This window comes from Perissodus microlepis, chromosome 10 (assembly GCF_051167445.1).
Source record: "Perissodus microlepis isolate ML-2025 ecotype Zambia chromosome 10, ASM5116744v1, whole genome shotgun sequence".
In the NCBI taxonomy this organism is placed as follows: domain Eukaryota; kingdom Metazoa; phylum Chordata; class Actinopteri; order Cichliformes; family Cichlidae; genus Perissodus; species Perissodus microlepis.
In genome coordinates this window covers 24327014-24346046 of record NC_140470.1, presented here as the reverse complement: position 1 = coordinate 24346046, position 19033 = coordinate 24327014, and the positions used below count along the sequence as shown (strand labels likewise).

The following is a 19033-nucleotide window of genomic DNA, read 5'->3' as shown; positions in this document are numbered from 1 at the left end:
ATACAGCTTAAACATTACAGGTGTTTAAACAGCTTTTTTACGTAGTCATGATGGGAAACCTTTTTGGAGCATTTGATTGGTCATTCCTATATTGTAACTTCATGCATGGTGGGCTTACATGCTGAGCCACACCCCAACAGCAAAATTTGAGACAGCTGGGTTAAATCAATTGTTATGTGAAAGTCATTAATATATATAAATGATGTGTTTCACTTTTATTCCAGTTTCATTGTGGAAAAAAATGCATTAAAATGATTAATTATTTTTTCATTTATAAAAATGTCTTTGTCTTTGGTGTGAGTCCTTGGTTTCAACAGCTAACTTCGTCCAAAACACACAGCGTGACTCAGTGATACATTTCGTTACTGATCGCACTTGAATGCGCCCGACAAAGAGCCACTTTACGACTTCCCAAATTGGAAATTAAGAGGTTTTATGACGAGGAAGCGCATGAAAGCAGCACGTCGACCTGACCCAAAAGCGCGCTCCCTGCGTTTTACGTGTCTCCTCCCCCTCCGCACTGTACGTGCGCGCACCTTTCTATCGCGTGGTGGGGATCATCCATGTTGCTACTAGTGGTGGAGATAAGGTTGTAATCCTGAGAGGCCCCGGAGACGTTTCTTGGGTTTTTGTATATGCTCTAACTCGGCGCTGACTGCTCCGCGTCGTGGACTGAAGCTCTTTTTGTCTCGGAGCGACACAGAGGCGGTAGACTCTGCGGAAAAACTTCACGTTTCCCTGAAATTGAAGGCGAATTCGGGCCGGGGGGGGGAGGACTGGTAATCCTGAGGGGGGAAGAAAGACGGTGGTGGGAAATGGCCACTCAGGTGGAGGCTCTCCTACCCGGCAACCCGCTTGCTCAAGCGAAGGAGCACGGTAAAGTGATCCGCAGTGAGCCTAAGGAGGAGGCGAGCGGCCGGGGCGACGGGGCCAAGCGGCAGACGGGTGTCGCCGATCAGGGGAGCGGCGGAGGCGGCAGCAGCAGTCCAGGACAGGGAGGGACCACCGGCTCGGAGGAGCAGACCTCCAAGAGGGCGACAGAGGAGAGCAAAGGCGGCTGTGACAGCGAAGACAAGCAAAGCGAGGAGGGAGTTAAAGGCGGCGGTGGCAACAAAAAGGAGTTTACTGAAGCTCCCCCGCCCAAGGTGAACCCGTGGACGAGGAAAATGAATGCTGTGACCGTGGTCAGCGTGAATGGACAAGCACACCACGGTCTGTACCCTCCCTACGTGTTGATTTACTGGCTGTCAGTGTTGTGTTTAGTGTCTGCCTGCACAGGTGTGGTCGTCCTGCTTGCACAGGGGGTGTCATGGGGGTGAGTTATTGAACCAAAAAGAAAGGAAAAAAGAGAGGCAACAGAATTGATGAACAAGCTCTAACTGTGGTATTTTGCAGGCTGGTTATATTTGGAGTTAAAGCCCTCCCTCCACCACCTCATAGTGAAGGCTATTCTTGGGGGAACATGGGTGGCTGATTGCACAAGTGAGCACACCCTTCCCAAAAAAAAGTAAAGGTGCTCTAAAGTGCCTGCAGCTTTTCTGAAATTTAAAGGTGCAGTTCAGGGATCCGGTACCCCAAATAGCCCTTCACTTGCGTGGACGTTTTATGGGCACTGTGTGTTGTGGTGCAAAGGTTGTGAAGTTGCTCACTGGTGTGTCATCAGATCGTGCATTTTCTTTTACTTGAGAGAGTTTTGGTGTCTCTTTCTTGGGGCTTTTTAGGAGAAGGAGCGTATTAATTTTTAGCAATGTCATCGTGCATGCTTGCTTGCATAGACTTTAAACTTTCAAGTTAGGAGGAGAAGACTGAAAGAAGCTCCCCTGTCTTGATGATCTCCCTCCCCCTTCTTCTGCTGACACCCACCCTTGCATACAGCCACATCTCTGCTCTGCTGACACACACCAAGCTTGCCAAATATTTAAACCAGTATTTACTACTGTTTGCTTTTGGGACCGGTTTCGACACAGCATCAACCGCATCAGTCGATCGAGACATCCGCCCATGTCTCTCGCATTGCATCAATTATCATTAAAGGCACGAGTATGCTCGGTTGTGTAGCAGCTTAGCCGGCTAACAATAGCACACTGACTCCCTTTTTGGCCTAGTCCTTCGCCGGGCCCTTCTCATTCAGATGTTAGCCTAGCTCCCATGTGGCTAATACTCGCTTCCGTTCAGCCCGTGTAAAACACGTCAGCCTCTCAGTCGTTTAGAGAGCCCTCCTCGGTGCTAAAATTCTTGTCAAACCTGAAACATTTGGTGGTTTAAGCTCTAAAAACGAGCATGTTTGTTGTGAGACGTCACGTGTTCACTCCACGTGTTCCCCTGGAGAAAGGCATGAGAGCTGTTAGCTAGCTAGCTGTCTGCTTGGGCGACTTCGCTGCATTAGAGGGCAGATGTCGCATGTGGCGGTCTTGCCTGAGGCGGTCCGGGGGTTTTCGTGGTAAAGAAACCGGTTGTCACGTCGTGCATGTGTTGTCAGAGCAAAACCTGGTACCTAGTCTGCTCCTCCACCCTGCTAGGTATCGTTAGCTTGGAAGCTAGCAGGCAGATTTCATCGTGGATTTTATCTTATCGATCAGTGATCTAGAAAACGGATTACTATTATATTTTTGTCTGTAACAATTCACACGAAGTTGCCCCAGAATCCACACCGCTTGTCGATAATCTATCAGGTGGAGTGATAATTGGTGATGCACATGTAGGGGACAGTTCCCTGTCCTGTTAAAGCAACGTGGTTTTCATGTCTCACAGCCATGTGTGATTTCCTGCACGCCGGCTGTGTTGCAGCCGCTCAGTCAGGTCCGAGTCTTTGTTTGCACAAGAGCTGAAAGCGTGTGTAACTCATGCAGACTTCAGCCTGTACTCAGGGTGGATTGGATTGCTTCTTGCTCCTAAATCTGTCACATCAGCACATGAAGAGCCAGTTTGTAGCTTGCCAGGCAGCATTGCCCCCCTCCACCCCTTCTTTATCCTGATTGAAACCGGTTTGCTGGTTGACTTTTTGAGGCAGTGGCTCTAAACCTTTTTGTTTTCTTGTTTACTTATGATTCAAGGCCACTACCAGTGTTGCTGGGAAGTTCTAGTCACAGGTTTTTGTCTCCATGACTTATGAGCAGTTCCCTGAAAATAGATTTCAGTTTTTGGGTATGTAGGTAAACCATGGTTTTGGGTTGGGCAGTGATATAGAAATATGTCTACCATGAGGAATTTTTAATTCTTCTGTTTTTTGTAATTCCAACACGTTCATTCGCAGGAAGTGAAACTAATTTTTGCACACAGGTCCCAGGTAAAAGCCAAGAAGAATGAGAACACATAAGGAATATGTACAAAAACAAACTTTTTTTGTGAGAAAGTTTAGCATAAAATATGTCAACATACAAGTGTTTGCTTCTGCAAAATAGTCTTAATAACACACATATATGATGTTTACGACTCAGATGTTTCACAAGGACTGAATTTGGTCCAAATAAGCTATTTTATATTAATTGAAGAAATGATAAAATAAGTCTTTGTGGTTGTGTGGTTCCAGAACTTTTGGCTCAGTTTGATCCACCACACAGACCAATTCCTGACATAAAACGGTAGATTTTTGATTTAAAAAACAAAACAAAACAATAGGTCAAGATTTTGCTCCTTAGCTAGTCAGAGTCATTGGTGGGAATAATCCTACTCTTGAGTGGAGTTCTGTAAGTGGGATATTTTAAATAGCCAGGGGATGCTTGTGGGTGTTTTTTGGCCATCTCTGATGGCTGTTGAACCGATGTTACTTTGCCAAACCCTGGCAAACCTTTATGTTGGTCTGGCTTTGCATCAGTGTCACCTTAAAAAGCTAATAGAAGTAGGCTTATGATTAGTTTCAAGTGATCATTTAGGGAAACTAGGATCCCCTCCATCATGGAAATTGGTAAGACAGAAGGTGGAAATGGAGTTTAAAACCCTGTAAGCGATCACACTGTAGTTTCTAATCAGCCGTTTGTACTCTGTGTGTCCTTGAACAAGATCCTGGAATCCTGTTATGGATAAAGCTAGAACCTGCATGACTGGGGATGGTTATCCACATGTCACAGTGGGAGTATGTTGCTATATGTTAAAAGTTGTTACATATACAGTCATAATTACCATTACCATCCACCATTTAAAAGACAGATCATCAGCTGACTCATTATGAACATTTAACAGGAGTGAGAGATAAAATGTTTGACCCAGTAAGGACCTGGATGGGTAGTTGCTCCATGTCATCGTACAGAGTTCAGAGAGGACATTCTTATCAGACCTTTGAATTTGCTGTCCTAGAGAAAATACGAGACGACACTCTGGTTGAAATTTAAAGGCATGTGTAACCTTTCTGTTCAGAGATGATGGATCAAAATTAGTAAAGCGCAGTTTTTGTTTGTTAGCTTCAGTGTAAGACTGTTAATATTTGTAGTAAACATAAGTGGGGCTGTTCTTCAGGGAGTGTGGCTTAATGTTTACTCCCCAAACCACCACTGGCGCTCAGGCACACCGCACCAGTTTCCCCCAGGCTGGCGTGTAAAGAGTAATGACCACAGGCTTAAAGGTGCACTGTGGAGTTACCATGAGCACACAAATTATGTTTACATCCGGTGTTGTGTACCAAAGCACTTTCTTGGGCTCCTTAAGATATGGCAAATGTTTAAAGCATTTCCTTTCTCATCAATCATTTCCAACAATGGCTTGTTGAGTATATTTAAATTGAGACTACCCAGAAAGTTGATTCTGTTCATTTGGATGTTGCGTTTTCAGTGGGAGAAATGTTTCGGCACTCATCCAAGTGATTTAGTGTGTCCAGATGAACAGAATCAAGTTTTTGGGATTTCCTTAATTGCACTCATGCTTTTCAGTGCCTTTGGCATGTCTTTAGGAGAAGTTTGTATGTTTGTTTGTTTTTTGTCCACATGCATGACACAACTGCTCTGTAGACCTACTGGAAGTCAAAACTCCCACAGGGTACACTATATCTTGATCTCCTTCACTTTCTTTGTGGAGCAGTGTGGGACTGTGCCAGTGTTGTGTATGTGTGTGGCATCTGATTTTAGCATCTGTTATCCACTTGATGGGACACCACCATCCTCAGTTGATTTTTACTGGTAGCGCAAAAATCAGAGCTTCCTGTCTCTTCTTTCCTACTAGACAAATAAATGACCAGGTACCAATATTGGTCCTTAATAAATTTAAGCTGCTCATCAAACAAGGATCGTATCCTCGTTTGAGTTGGACGTAGTCTGACTCCACTGCCATGGACTTCATGCTGATGGGCTCGTTTCTAGTGACGGGTGACGGGTTGAGCCATTACAAGAAACTCTGTGGCTTAACAAAGACTGCAGTACAAGACGGGGTGGAGTTGTAGTTCATTTGTGGGTGGAGAATCTTCACAGACAGCTGATTATATTTGATTTTTGTCACAAAGTAGTTGGCTGATGCAATATTTTAAACTGTGAAACGATGAAAGCTCCATTTGTAACATGCACACATTTGCATGTGTACCCCACCACTGCTGCCTGTTGGAAATTTAACAAAACCAGGTGAGAGTGAGGGGTGCGATAACTTTGTGGCTTGCAGTTGTCAGCCCTGCCAACCCCATGAGCTGTTTTGTTTCTACTTCCTGTCCTGTTTACTTTTTTCCACTTCAGCAAAGTACATTTAAAAAAATCCAGTCTACCTTCACTATTACCGAGAGAGGTCTGACCTAGGAGAAGCTGAAGCTGATGACCTTTAGATTTCTTTAACATCTGTAGTATGTTGTTTTGTGTGTCTTTATCAGGCAAAGTAGGGCAATTAAACAAAAGTGTTTTTCCAGCTAATTTTCAAAGTAGTTTTGGTGATAACAAAAATCAATTAGCTAAAAACAAGGTGATATAGAGAGCTGACCAATGTCCAGTGCATAAAATGAACTGTAATTAGGAGCAAAGTGCAGCCACTTTGGCTAAACTACTGTTTCCTTTCCTCCCACAACACCTCACTGCTGTGTTCTGGCTCTGTGTGTTGCTTCTGGTACTAATAAAATTAAACAAGTTTGCAGTACCAGGGCTGTTTTCTGGAGAGATTTCACTCCAGTTATTTACCATGACTTTAGTATTTCAACCATCCATCCATCGTTTTCAACGGTCATGATAGCAGCACTCTAAGCAGAGAAGCCCAGACCTGACTTTTAGCCACCTTCTCTTTTAGCTCTTCTTCTTCAGCTCTGTAATCTCTCCAGTGTATACTAGGTCTGCCCTGGGCCGCCGCCTATCAGGACATATATGAAACGCTTCATCTAGGAGGCATCTTAGCCAGGTACCTGAACCACCGCAACTCACTCCTTTCAATATGCAGGAGTTGTTCTATACTGAGCCCTTCCCGAACAGCCAGACACCCTTTAGAGGAAATTAATTTCCACCACTTGTATCTACAGTCTTATTCTTTGGGTCACTACATAATTTTAATGTGATTGGCAATAACAGATTCAAAATGTTCAGTATGGATGTTCCTGGTAGTTAGTCTAGTCTAAAAGTCAGAAAACAATAAACTGAGGGCAGACTAATGGCTAAACTTTGGTAATGCAAATATTTCGTGTGTATTTAAGGTTAATGCTGTCTAATAATCAAAGTGTATTAAATGTTGCTTTAATGTGTTGCACTTTGTGTTGTACCTAACATTGCGTCCACTCCCTGAGCTACAATTTGGATGGGTAGCATGGTTATGTTGGTATACTCTTCTATAATTGAGCTTCAAATTTACAACTTCACAGATGGAAGAGAGACACTGTCATCTGTTGGGAATTCAGTGTTGGCTAATGGTGTCGAAACAGCAACAGGGCTAACTCGTTGTGGATCTCCCTAACATTGATATGACTCTTTCGCTCATTTAGAGATCAGGAGTTGGTGTTTTTCTTCACTCAGGAGTTTTGTGTGGGTGTAATGTTGCGTTCCATTTACCTATTTCCAGTTAAACGTAGTTGTAGTAGGACTGGAGGTGCTGTGCATCTGCTGTGTTGTGTGATGAAGTCATGCTAACATGCACATACCAGCTAATCATAGTCTTGAATTGTCCTTAATTACTCAAGTGTTCTTGTGTTTTTGAGAATTGGCACATTTAAAAGTATAAGCTGGAGAGTTGTGGTTTAGTGCAGACATTGGTGTACACAGCCACAATTTTTGAGGTGATTTATGCATTTTTCCAGCTCAAAGCACCTAAATGATTTAAAGTGTTGTTTTCTTTTTGCTGTTGTGGTAATTGTCAGCTGAGGTGTGACCTTAGCTTGGTTGGGGAGTCGGAAACAATCGGCAGATCTACAGTATACATGCAAATATAGATTGAGCTCAGTGCATTAGCATTCCTATAGCATGTACAGAAACCTTTGAGTAGTTGAGTAGAGGAAGGCAGTTAAACTGTCTTCTCTTTATAATTTGCATCACATGCCTTTAGTTTATTTACTTTCAATTGTCACCACTTTAGATTGTTTATTTTTAGCACACTATTTGTATAAGATTATGTGCTGTTTTTGTTTCTGTAGCATGGTATGGTTTTCATCTCACCTCTCAGTTGTAAATCTGAAGTACTCTGGTAGTCTGTGGATATTCAGAGCTGCTCAGCACTTTGTAGGGGGTTGCTGTTGTAAAATTAGCATGGACAACTCTGTTGTCTCCTGCATTTGTCCCAGCCCGTAGCTCTCGTTGTCATCTTTGATGCCACTAGTGAAGAGCCCCCCCCCCCCCCCCCCCAAAAAAAAAAAAAAAACCCCAAAAACCTCCCCTTCTTGTGTCGTCACACACCACGGATCTGTTTGTTGGCGGGTTTTACGAGGTGTCTGGACCCAGCGAAGGTTGCCATCCCTGAACGAGTGTTAACAGTTGAATGGGTAAAATGGAACTACAGCTGCAGACCAGGCTGCCACCATGCTTCAGCTGCTGAATGGGTCCTTAATGTGCTAATGGGAGCTCAGCTGACTGGTCGGCTTGTGTAAATGAGACTGTGTTGGAGGTTAGGGGGAAATTTGATAGCTTCTGTGAGCTTCTGTTGAACCTACAGAAGCATCTCAATGCTCTGGTGCTCCTGAGTTTTCCTTTTTTTTTTTCTCTGAAGATTTCATTATTGTCATAGTCAAATAATGAGTTGACTGGCAAAAATGTTTATATTTGAAATACATATGGTAACAGTGTCTCTAATTTTAGGAGTTTCTGCTTTTCCCTCTTTAATGCCACTGCATAATGAGCCATTTTAACATGTGTGCTCTTGGGCTACGAGTAGGATGTAATGCACAGTTTTACATTGTTCTGTAGTAAGAAGGAATTAAAACCAAAAGTTGAAAATGGAAGTCTCAACATAACCAATCCTGTGTTGTTTTTTTCTTAAAAAAAACTTTTTAAAAGTGCCAGATATCAAAACTGAGAACATCATGGCTTGTTCACAAAGTGTAGCATTGCTAAGCTAGGTAGCAGCCTAGTGTCTATTGTACTCACTGTACTGCACTTCTCCCCACACACTACACACATGTCACATACAAACTATAGTCCCTCTCTTAGGTTGTCCAGCTCGAGTTACTTTTATCTATCACTGGCTTGCGTCTGGACCCTGTGATAACGGCACATCCCTCCAAGAAGGTTCGGGTGTGGACAGTTTATATCGCGGACGTGTCCAGTTGGTGGCACATTGAAATATGACTTGGCTCCTCTGTATTTTTTTATTGGCTTGAAGGGTGGGTGGGTGCCAGTTATATTTCATCTTATTCCTTTGTTATGAAGTGTGTACATTATGGGGGGAAATAATTGTGGTAATGTTCATGCAAACGTTGAATCACTTTTGGCATTTATAGTTCTGTGAAGCCTTGGACGATTAACCATTTCTTTATATTTTGCTAGGAAAATGGAAAATGACTGTAGCCCTGTATTTTTATTAATTTTGTCCCTGTCAGACTGTTTCGTATTTTTATTTATTTATTTGGTAGATTCAGTGACTGAAGATACTTTAAATTTCCTTGTAACGTTGGTTCATCGACTGACTTAGGTGCCTTTTTTATGTTGCAGTTATTCATATGCAGTTCCAGTTACATTGGAAGTCTTGCATGTCGGAACTCGGTACGTTCCTGTAGGAAAGTCGATAAAGCAATGGTTCCCCCTTGCTAAGAAGCAACATAATTTGGTTTTGCAGCACATTCATGGATCTTGCTGTGCGTATTGCTTTTTTAGCGACTCACAAATGCACAACGGTGGCAGTTTGTTTATTTATTTAAGATTAATTTCGCTGTTGCCATCTTGGATTGTTAACCCCGGGTTGGTGGGGCTGCTCCTAATTTCTGAGTGGCAAAATCCAGAAGTTGGCGGGGGCATTCCAGATGAAAATTTTGACTGGAAACTCAGAAATTCCAACTTAATCTGGAACATATCAATAGGGCAGTTTTGTGCAAGACGTTAGGCAGAGGAACTGGACTGAAAAGGCTGATATCTAAAGGAAAAGTATCTGAATACCTTTAGATAGCATGGAGAAATATTGCTGAAGCGCACGTTTAAAACAATAAGAAAGTCTCACTCCTTGAAAGGGGGGAAAAAAGTAAAGAAATGTGGGGTGGCTCAAGTACTGTACACAGTGTACTGAGATGTAGAAATCGTTGTCAGGCACTCATAAAGTGGCCACAGCTTTTTAAGCAGTTGAAGTTGGTATAATTGTTCAGCCCTTCATCATAGCTGATCATCACCCTTCAGGATACTGTGGATATTCTACTGTTACAGTTTAGCAGCTTTGGTTTTAGTTCATTTAAAAATTGTTGAAGCTTTAAGTCATGTGTTCTTCGCTCTGCCTACTGTTTATCACCACCACCATCATCTGTCACCACTGTCCTGCTTGTACGTGACTCTGGCGATTGGACAGTTTTCATCTTATTCTTAACTTGAACTCTTTCCACATCTGAGGTGAAGTTGGAGCCCGGGTCGCTCACCTGAGCTTCATTTGATGTGTGTCTCTGTGCTGGCTGCGAATGCAGCGCAGAATACTGAGCGAGACGCCTCCTAGTCTTTTTACTCCATGTGAGCTTGTGATGTCATCATCCTACAGATCACGTGACTTCAGAGGGAGTCTTCGAATGTGCATGCGCTGCGATTGTACGCGTTTCCTCCATATTTGGTTCTTGCATGCAGAAAGGCTTCCCTCCTCAGTGGTTACTCTGCTCTGTTAACAATTCAGACTGCAACAGTGAGTAGAGGAAACTCAAGAGAAAGTGTCACACTCATAACTTGAGATGTTGGCTGTGACCAGTGTTTGGTGATTTATTTATTTATTTATTTATTTATTTATTTATTTATTTATTTAAGGTGATTATTGCTTTATCCAACCAGTGATGTTTGCTGTCCTCGGTGCCTTTTGGGGGAAATGTGGTGTGTCTCAAACATTTAAACAAGGTCTGCCTGGATTTATTTTAATTAAAGAAATCATAACGGGGATTCTATGTTCAACACTTTTTTTTTTTTCTCCATATATCAAGAATGTGACAGTTATGGGGGAAATTCCAGAAGCCAAACATGGAGTCAAAAAAAACAAATCTTTTGAATGTACAACCTCGAAATCATGACACAACACATGTGGGAGTGGAGGAAAAACCTGTGTGATTCAGACCACAAAAAAACCCCAGCGTTTGGCTGAGGAATGGGCCCGTTTCCCAATGCTGCGACTGTGTTTGTATAAGACTGCAGAGCCGACGTGGCATAAAGTTTATTTATAGGATTCACCAAGAGAGCCCCCGTGGGATCTTTGGGCAGGTACTGAAGTTGCTCCGTGCTGTAGGATTCAGGTGGAGGCCAAACAGAAATTCCCATGAGGCATGTGCGTTGTGTAGAGTGGTTGTTTGGTTTGCGAGGATGGGGAGGCACTCTTGGGGCTGTTGATCAGGAAGAAGGACGAGATGTGGAGGAAGAGCTTTTCAGAAATGTGCAGAAATCTGTTTTGTCAAGTTGGAGCACTTGACTGCAAAATAAGTTTAAGTGTATATTACAGTAAAGCATTAGAATTACAAAATGAACAGATGTGAAGCTCCCACTGGAGAAACTTTAAGAGACAATGGCTGATTTGAACTGTTGGTTGGTAGTGGCTAATGTTAATGGTAGCCTCTGGCAATCCAGCATGCACAGCAGACTGCAACAACCTTCAGTGAGCACTGTGGGGAATAAACATAGGAGTGGGTGGAATGAGAGAATTGAAAGAAGTAGTTGATGTAGTGCTTGAGAGAAGAGTCACTACATACTAATGTCTTTAGACAAGAGCACGCTGGTCTTGGTGAAGCAGTTAAGCAGTGAATGGTTTTTTTTTCCCCTCTAGCAGCTGGAGCTTCTCAAACATTCACATTGGTATGTAAATAATCATTTTACATTCTGTCTAAAAATAATCTGTTGGTTACAACAGCAATCTTTTAATAGTCCTGAAGAGTTAAATGTCCCTCTGTTTAAACAGATTTGAAGAAATTTACATTTAGCATGTGAGCAAATTACAGTTTGTATGAGAGTGCAAGCATCTCAAACCTTTAGGGGCTATTTCTATATTATTAATGGATGTCATCAGTCTGTGCAGTTGTTATGAGTACTTAGTTGTGAGCTGCTGCTGGAGCAAACGGTTTCGGGGACTACCTGCAGGGAAAATCCAACTACAACTACATGCTGCCGTCAAACCACTAATAAAAATTATGTAATGGTGTAAATCCAGTCAGCTGTGACAATTTTATTTTCTCGTGGTGTTGTTTCAGCCTCTTCATTGGTGGATGCTAAGTAGTAAGTTGAGAGAAATTGCAAACAGCATATTTATCACATTTTGGTCTGTTAAAATCTTTCTTCCCCCCATTTTTGTGTTTAGGCTCTTTACATGTGTAATGTTAAGACTTTTGTTTAAGTGGTTGTCCCCAGTGCTTTATTCTTGTGTTGGCCTATTACCAATGCTGAGAAAATGTCTAATCCAGTGCAGGAGCTAAAAGAAACGTCTGTAAACGCTGATTTTTGTCGAATTATGACTTTCCCAGTAGGGCTGTGCGATATGACCAAAATCTCATATCCCGATATAAGAATTCTATCCTGATATAAATCACAAAAATGTAACATTTTCTGTAAATTCTGTGAATCTCGGGCAGCTCGTCTTGCGTGAAGTGTTTCCAGCTGTGCGTCGTGTACCCGGAGTCGAGTGTTTTAACCGATGCATGAAACGATACATTTTAGAAGAAATTATAGTGACCATCAAAACGATGAAAAAATATTGCCGTAAACAGTTTATTTTGTGACACTACGAAACATACGATAGCGTAAAATGAAACTATAGACGTTTTTATATCGTCATCCGATATATATTGTTATATCGAACAGCCCTATTTCCCAGTATCTGGCACGCAGACACAGGAACAATTATCTGTAACGCTTCCTAGAAGTCTTAAAAAGGTTCCCAGAGGCTGAAAGTACCCCGGTGTTACCTGACTCTGAAGACTCACCTTTCAACTCATTGTCTATCTTATTTTATTTATTTTTTAAAGCATTTAAAAATGTAACAGTCGGTGACTCATCTGTAACATGCATGAGAATAGGTCTAGCTAACTTAAGTAGCCATCAACATGGAGCAGTCTTTCTGTTTGTTTGTTTTATTTGCAAATGGAAGTGCTGTGCGGTTTCTAAAGCATAGGTGCTCCTCAGTGGGGTAAAAACATGTCCTAAAAGCAGAAACTTTTAGGACATAAATTAAAAATATTTAATAAAATGAATAGAAGCACAGCAAAGAAAAACTTGAGTTTTCATCAGGGTCTAACACTCAAACTGTGAACTTAAAAGGGGAATAAAGGTGTGCCACAGGCTGTGCTTTCTTTGATCAGCTGATGCGCAGCTTAAGCTACATATAATTTAGTCTTGTGTACACTGTAAACAAAATATGGACACTCCTTCTTATAGTCAAATTCAGTTCGTTTTAGTTCATGACTGGCTTTCAATTATTTAGATTTACTTTAACACTTGTTTGTGTGCGAGTGCGGCATTGTTTAATTGTTGTGCATTTAGATTGTATTTAAGTGGCTTTGCCTCAGTTCATATACAGCTGATGTTGAGGATCGGGAAACAGCAAATGGTGAAGTTGTTTGTATTATTTTGATTTACTTTTAATGAAAAATGAGCTCACTGATTAATTCTTCTCACTGTGGGTGTTTTAGTCGGCCAGAGTTTTATTCTTCTTGTTTCTTCTTTATGGGCAGGATAAATAAATTCTTTTCTTTTAATTCTGAGCTTTTTTCACGTTGGCACCACGTGGTCTGATGACGTGATTGTCGTACACTTCCCTCTCCTCCTCCCCCATTTACATCTTCACTCATTTTTTCTCTGTAGGGTTTCTGTTATTTAGCCATTTCTCTTTGTAACACATAGTCATACCTACACCCATCTTTCAGTTTGAGAGTATTCAGTAGCACAGTTGTCAGAGCTTTATTACAGTTGCCCCCATAAAACTTAAAATACAACCAGCCTGTACTCATACCTGCAGATAGGGGTTTTTAAGGTGCCAAAAGTCAAAAACACTTAAAACTCATGAAGCAAAGCTCAGGAGTGAAGGTTTGGGATCACAGATGGAAACTTTTTGATGTGGTGGAGTAAAGTATTGTGAAATGGGCCACATTAAAGAGATTAAAATCTACAATTTGGCTTATGAGAGCATTTTAAATAGGTGTTACAGTAGTTGTGTAATAATTCTGAAGCATTATGACGCAAACAGGACAGAGAAAACTGAAGGGTTGTGTCATCAGTTTCAGCTAAATGCTCAAACTGATGCTAGAGTCACACTAGTGAAATTAGAAGTGACCAGCTGTGCAACCACGCCCGTTCAGGTGCCGTCTTCAAGGTGATTTTTGTGTGATAAGACGCTGTCCAGCTGCTATTGTGTCAGAACAATAGTGAACAAAACCACAACCACTGTCCAACATCAACAATAATTCCTGTGGTAAAATATTTTTACAGTTGCGTCCTTAATATTTCAAAGACCTGAACACAAGGCCACATATCACATTTATTTTTTTCTGCTTTTGGGCAGAAGCAATGAAATTTGTGATGGATTTCTGTGGTTTAAATTGAGTCCCCTTGATACAGTTGACAATACAATTTTAGCTTCTCAAGTGACATTACAACTATAAAAGTATCATGAAATAATTGTTAATGAGGGAAATGTTGCATTTGTTTGTACTCTTGGGCTGAAGCATTAAATTAGTAGAGAGGTTAAGGTAATGGCTATACCACGGAGTCTTGCTGCAATAATCAGTCACTGCTTGCATTACTTAAATGCCCTGGAAGGTAGTTAGATACACAAAGAGCATCTTATATGAACCCACTGACGATGTAACTGCCTGAGGAGCATCAGCTTATAGTTTGCCTAACATCTTGGCCCAGGGAGGCTCTCCTCTGACCTTAAACTATCATCTGCAATCATCATGTGACGTGCACTGAACACTGAGCAGCCCTGTAAGTAATGCCTACATGTCTGTCGAGGAGGATTCCTAGCATGCGGCTCAGATGATCATGAGGTGGCAGTTTAGCTCAACAGCTTTTTACTACTGAACAACACTTGATTGTCCACTTTTTGCAGAGTTTGGTTAACTATGCAATGTAATTACAGTTTCAGGAACTAGACTGGTTCATTGCTGCTGTTGGGTTCCCAGAAGTGGTCGAAGCGATATTTAAAAAAATAAAACTAAATAAATTGCTGTAATTGTATGAACAATTAGAAGTAAAAGAGATCAGTTTGTGAGAAAACATCAGCAAGTCCTTCTAGTGGCAAATCTTGCCGCCTGGTGACGTCTCCGGGATGTTAGTTGTGCAGTCCATATTTTAAGAGGGAGACGATGTGCAGGAGCACGTGCACAAACAGTTGTATCTGGTAGTTATTAACAAAAGGGGGGAAAAATTGGAAACATCAACTAAACAATGTGACTCTAAAATAAAACTAAACACAATGCACACTTACAGGAAGATGCCACGTTTTCTCTCTAATCCCATTGCTTTTGCATTACCAGCCTCATTTACCTGGGCACTACCACTTACACAGGTAAGGGAGGGGTAATCAAAACATAAGTAACTTGATAGATGCTGTTAATGGTAAACCTGGCTCCTGATGTCACTTGTCAATTTTTTTTTTTTAGATTAGAACCTATAATAGATACTATGTCCAGAGAAAATCACACTTCTTTTTTTGTTTTTCTCACTTACTGCTTCTGTTCTGCACTTACTCGCTCACTGATGTAATGGTCATGCAAATCTATCTTTAATAATCCTAATACCACCGAACAGCTGATTTCCCAGAAAAGCAGCTGAATCACAGAAGCAGTACAGAGTATAGCAAAAATGGGCAAGGCATCACCCCTTTCACAGAGGACCGTAATGTTTTACAGAGAACGTAATTTCCTTAGGGATTAATAAAGTATTCTGACTTTTGATTTTAAATGCACTTTAAAAGTTGGTGTTTTTGCCCAACTGAAAAAGCTCCTCTAGTGGTCTGATTGTTGGAGGCCACGTCAGAGTGCTCTGTCATGATGACGAGGTAGAAAGACTCGAGGAAAGTGGAGTGTTTCCTCCGTTGTCCCACTTCCTGTGATTAGGCACAAAATGAACAATCATGCACAACAAGGAGCAGTGAGAAATTTTTGTATCTACTATTGTTCATACACTAAGCAGATAAGAGAGGGCTAAATGCTTGAGGAATTAACACGGATTCCTTGACTAAATAAGTGCAAAGTTGTTAGGCTGGCCAGTGTTTCAACATGGGTCTGCTGACAGGAGAGCAGGAGTTTCAGTTATGCATTAACCTGACCCAAATGTAGCTGGAGTTTAAGTAGGTGGGTGGGTGGAAATCTTAGGTGTTTGCAGATGCATACCTGTGCTCAGGAGGATACGTTCAGTCCTGTTTGGTAGTTGAGACTTGGTCACAGAACAATGTGACACAAGCAAATGATCCATGTGTCTTTGGATCTTTACTTATAAGGCCAGTTAAAGCTATTTTTGGTGCTGAGCATACCATGAACAAACTATCCAGCTGAGGAGTGCCATTTGCTCTTCCTAGCTATTAGGGGAGTACAAATTTTAATTTTAGAGTTGCAGGATTTTTTTTTTTTTTTTTTTTTTTTTTTTTTTTTTTTTTTTTGGAGGAAAATAAGTTTGATGTCAGGCTTTTTGCGCAGTTGCTGGTCTCATAACTTTCTGCGGGATCTTCTGTGGAGACGTGTATTCTTTAGCTGAAGAGGCAGGGGTAATAGTTCACACTTTGTCCACTTTTGGCTGCACATTTCTATTTTCCTATGAAGGTCAGGAACAAGGATGTACAAATCTAGGTCAAAGTAAACCAAAGTTTTCTTCCATTAATTGTAAAAGTCTTCTACTTTTAGTGATTTTGCAGGTTTAAATTCTATTATAACAAAACAGATTTCAGGGATTTTTGTTTACTTGACTTCACTTGTGTCTCAAATTGTATCTGTTGGAATTTTCCTAATTTTGGTGGTAAAATGTGGTAAAATGACTACAGGCCAGGATGACTGAAAAGTCCGGTCATGAGGCCGCTTAACACTGGGGGGTTCCAGCTTAAAATAGCAAACCAGGTTAGCGCAGAATCAGGTTCCTATTTGGAGAAATCCTTCGGATTCCACCTGCCATTAGTGAGTTTTATCAGACTGGCACATTCATGTGACATTATCAGCCACGATTAGTGTAAGCGGCCAGCTGCTGACGCAACTTTATGCCTGCTAAGTGTGGGATGTTGCGTTCGCCACCTGAAACGTCACCAGGTTATAAGAAGCCTTTGTTTAAGGGTAAAAAGCTGCCAGTTTCACAAAGCAAACATTTAGCTGTTTAATTATTTCACACAGCTTCTTTATGAAAGACTGCATTGATGAAAAAAAGTAGTAGCCTGGGAGATAGACCTGAAGTCCTCTGATTGGAGTTAATGAGGGGCTGACTAAAAATTGCGCTGTCTGTATCTGCAACAAATCCTTTGTTATTAGAGAAGATCTGCAAATGTGTTGCTCATAAAATTGTTCTTTTAAAGGAAGGATGTTTAAAATAAAAAAATATACACACCTTCCACCTTAGTTTCTAAATGGGTTATTCAGTTACACTGTGATTCTCCTGGCTGGTTGATGTTGAAAGAAAATGTGGTTTTTGAATGTTCTTCATACCGTTTTATCTAAATAGGCATTGCACAAATGTATTAGCGATCAGAAAGACACCACACCCTCGCCCTGTTTGTTAGCTCGTGTTGCGTGATTGCTGTCGTATGTTGCGTCCCATCTTTGATCTCTCCAAGAAATCATTTTTTATTTACTACGCAACTTCTGTTGAGTAATCCCGGGGGGATACAAGGCTCCTAAACGGCCTAGCATGAAGCAAAAGTTAAAGACTGTAGTGTCAGGAAGCTCAAATTAAACCACTGTTGCACCATCTCCTAAATTCATGGCTCAAAGTTAAACAAACACTCTAAGTTTGAAGTCCAGGAATCATGTAAATGAAGTCCAGGGATACTACGGGACAGTAAAGAGACATGAGGTTCAGCTCGCAGTCCTCTATTTGATTAAAAACAACTGATTTGAAGATTGACTCTGATTATTAAGCCTGTGTGTAAGGATATTTGTGGCTCCACATGGGCTGAAGAGTGATGTTGAAAAAGAAAACCTCTGCCGCCTCCTCCTCCTCATCTGCTTAATGTGACCATCTTGAGGTCTTTAGCATTGAATTGCTAACCAAACTGGTCAACTTGCATCATGGGTAATGTAGACATATTTCTGTATAGAAATTTTAAATTCAGTGGCTAATTTAATATAATTCCATGCGATTAGCTGGCGAAGCATTTGCTGTGGCTTTCAGTGTTTTCCTCATCCTCACTTGTACTTAAAATGCCTCAGAATCGGCTTATGACGGCGTTCCCAGCCTGGGAAAAAGAAACTGCACAACAGCAAGCATTGAGATGAGAGAATACAATCTGAAAGCCAAACTAAAGGAGAACTAGTTAAATTCTGGATCTTCTTTCTTTTGATGTTTAGTTTTGTCTTTAAGATAAGATAACCTTTATTAGTCCCACACGTGGGAAATTTGTTGGTGCTTAGACAAGCGTCAGACAGATACCTATAGTGGATTTAAGGGGAAAAGAATTCTCTACAGTCATGCTCTCTGTAAACGTGACTTTTAGTTTGTTTTTCTGAATGCTTATAAGACCAACTTATATTATAGTAGACTCTTGTGTTTGCACTTATCTCCCTCATCCTTCCCCTGTACACTTTTACTGCACTTCTTAACAGAGCTGAATAACAAAAGGCTGTAAATTTGTGTCCATTTAGAGTTCATTCAGTGTTCTTTAAGTACATAATGGCCTTTTTAAATCTCAGTATGCCTCTGAATTGGTTTCTTACACTGTCATGACACACATTTCTTTTAATATTTTTATTTATTAAATTATTAAATAGTTGAAACTCTTCTGTTGGTAAATTTCCACCCAGGGAACAACTGTAGGTTCTTGGTCAGTTTCTACCCAGCAGTTGTGGGTTTCTCACCCAGCCCAACCTTTTGCTATTCATAGTGTCGCTCTGTTTCTAACACATGCAAACGCTCTGACCTGTGAAGTGGACCGTGATTAAGAATGGGTTTGTTCTTTATATTTTCTCATCAGTTTCTCCGATGCTAAATGAACAAAGCTAAAACAAAATAGAAAATCTGTGGTTGATATTGGATGTTGGTTAGTTAATTGCAAACATCAGTATTGAAAACCGATGCCAACTTTGACCATGTCCTAAGCTAACTATTCATTTTATTTTAAAACACTATGGTGTTTAACCTTGAGAGATTATTAGATCATTGAGAGATAGTTGGAGACGAGGAGTATGGTAAGTCCCTTTGGAGTTGGAGTCAGGAGACGCCACTGAAGGCGCCTGTACACAGCTGCTTTACAGCAGCTAAACATGTTGCACTGGTTAAGGTTTTAATCTCATTGTTTCCTGTTGTTTCTACTTTTAAATGTTCATTCATGCACTGTGACTGCAAACTTTTTAGACACCAGAAGC

The 19033-nt window shown here is 41.1% G+C and overlaps 1 protein-coding gene across 4 annotated transcripts in view; it reads left to right on the top strand.

The window, feature by feature from the left end:
• The first annotated feature begins 516 nt into the window (after window positions 1-516).
• Window positions 517-19033, top strand: part of larp1 (La ribonucleoprotein 1, translational regulator) — a 49604-nt gene continuing 31087 nt past the window's right edge. For 2 of the 4 annotated variants that reach the window (XM_084940764.1, XM_084940762.1), the window contains exon 1: window positions 517-1212. In XM_084940764.1, coding sequence (XP_084796890.1) covers window positions 816-1212 — 397 coding nt within the window. In that variant the 5' untranslated portion in view covers window positions 517-815. Of the gene's footprint in view, window positions 1213-16179; window positions 17745-19033 lie in introns of those variants that run through there. The other 2 variants (XM_084940765.1, XM_084940766.1) reach the window with 2 other exon arrangements.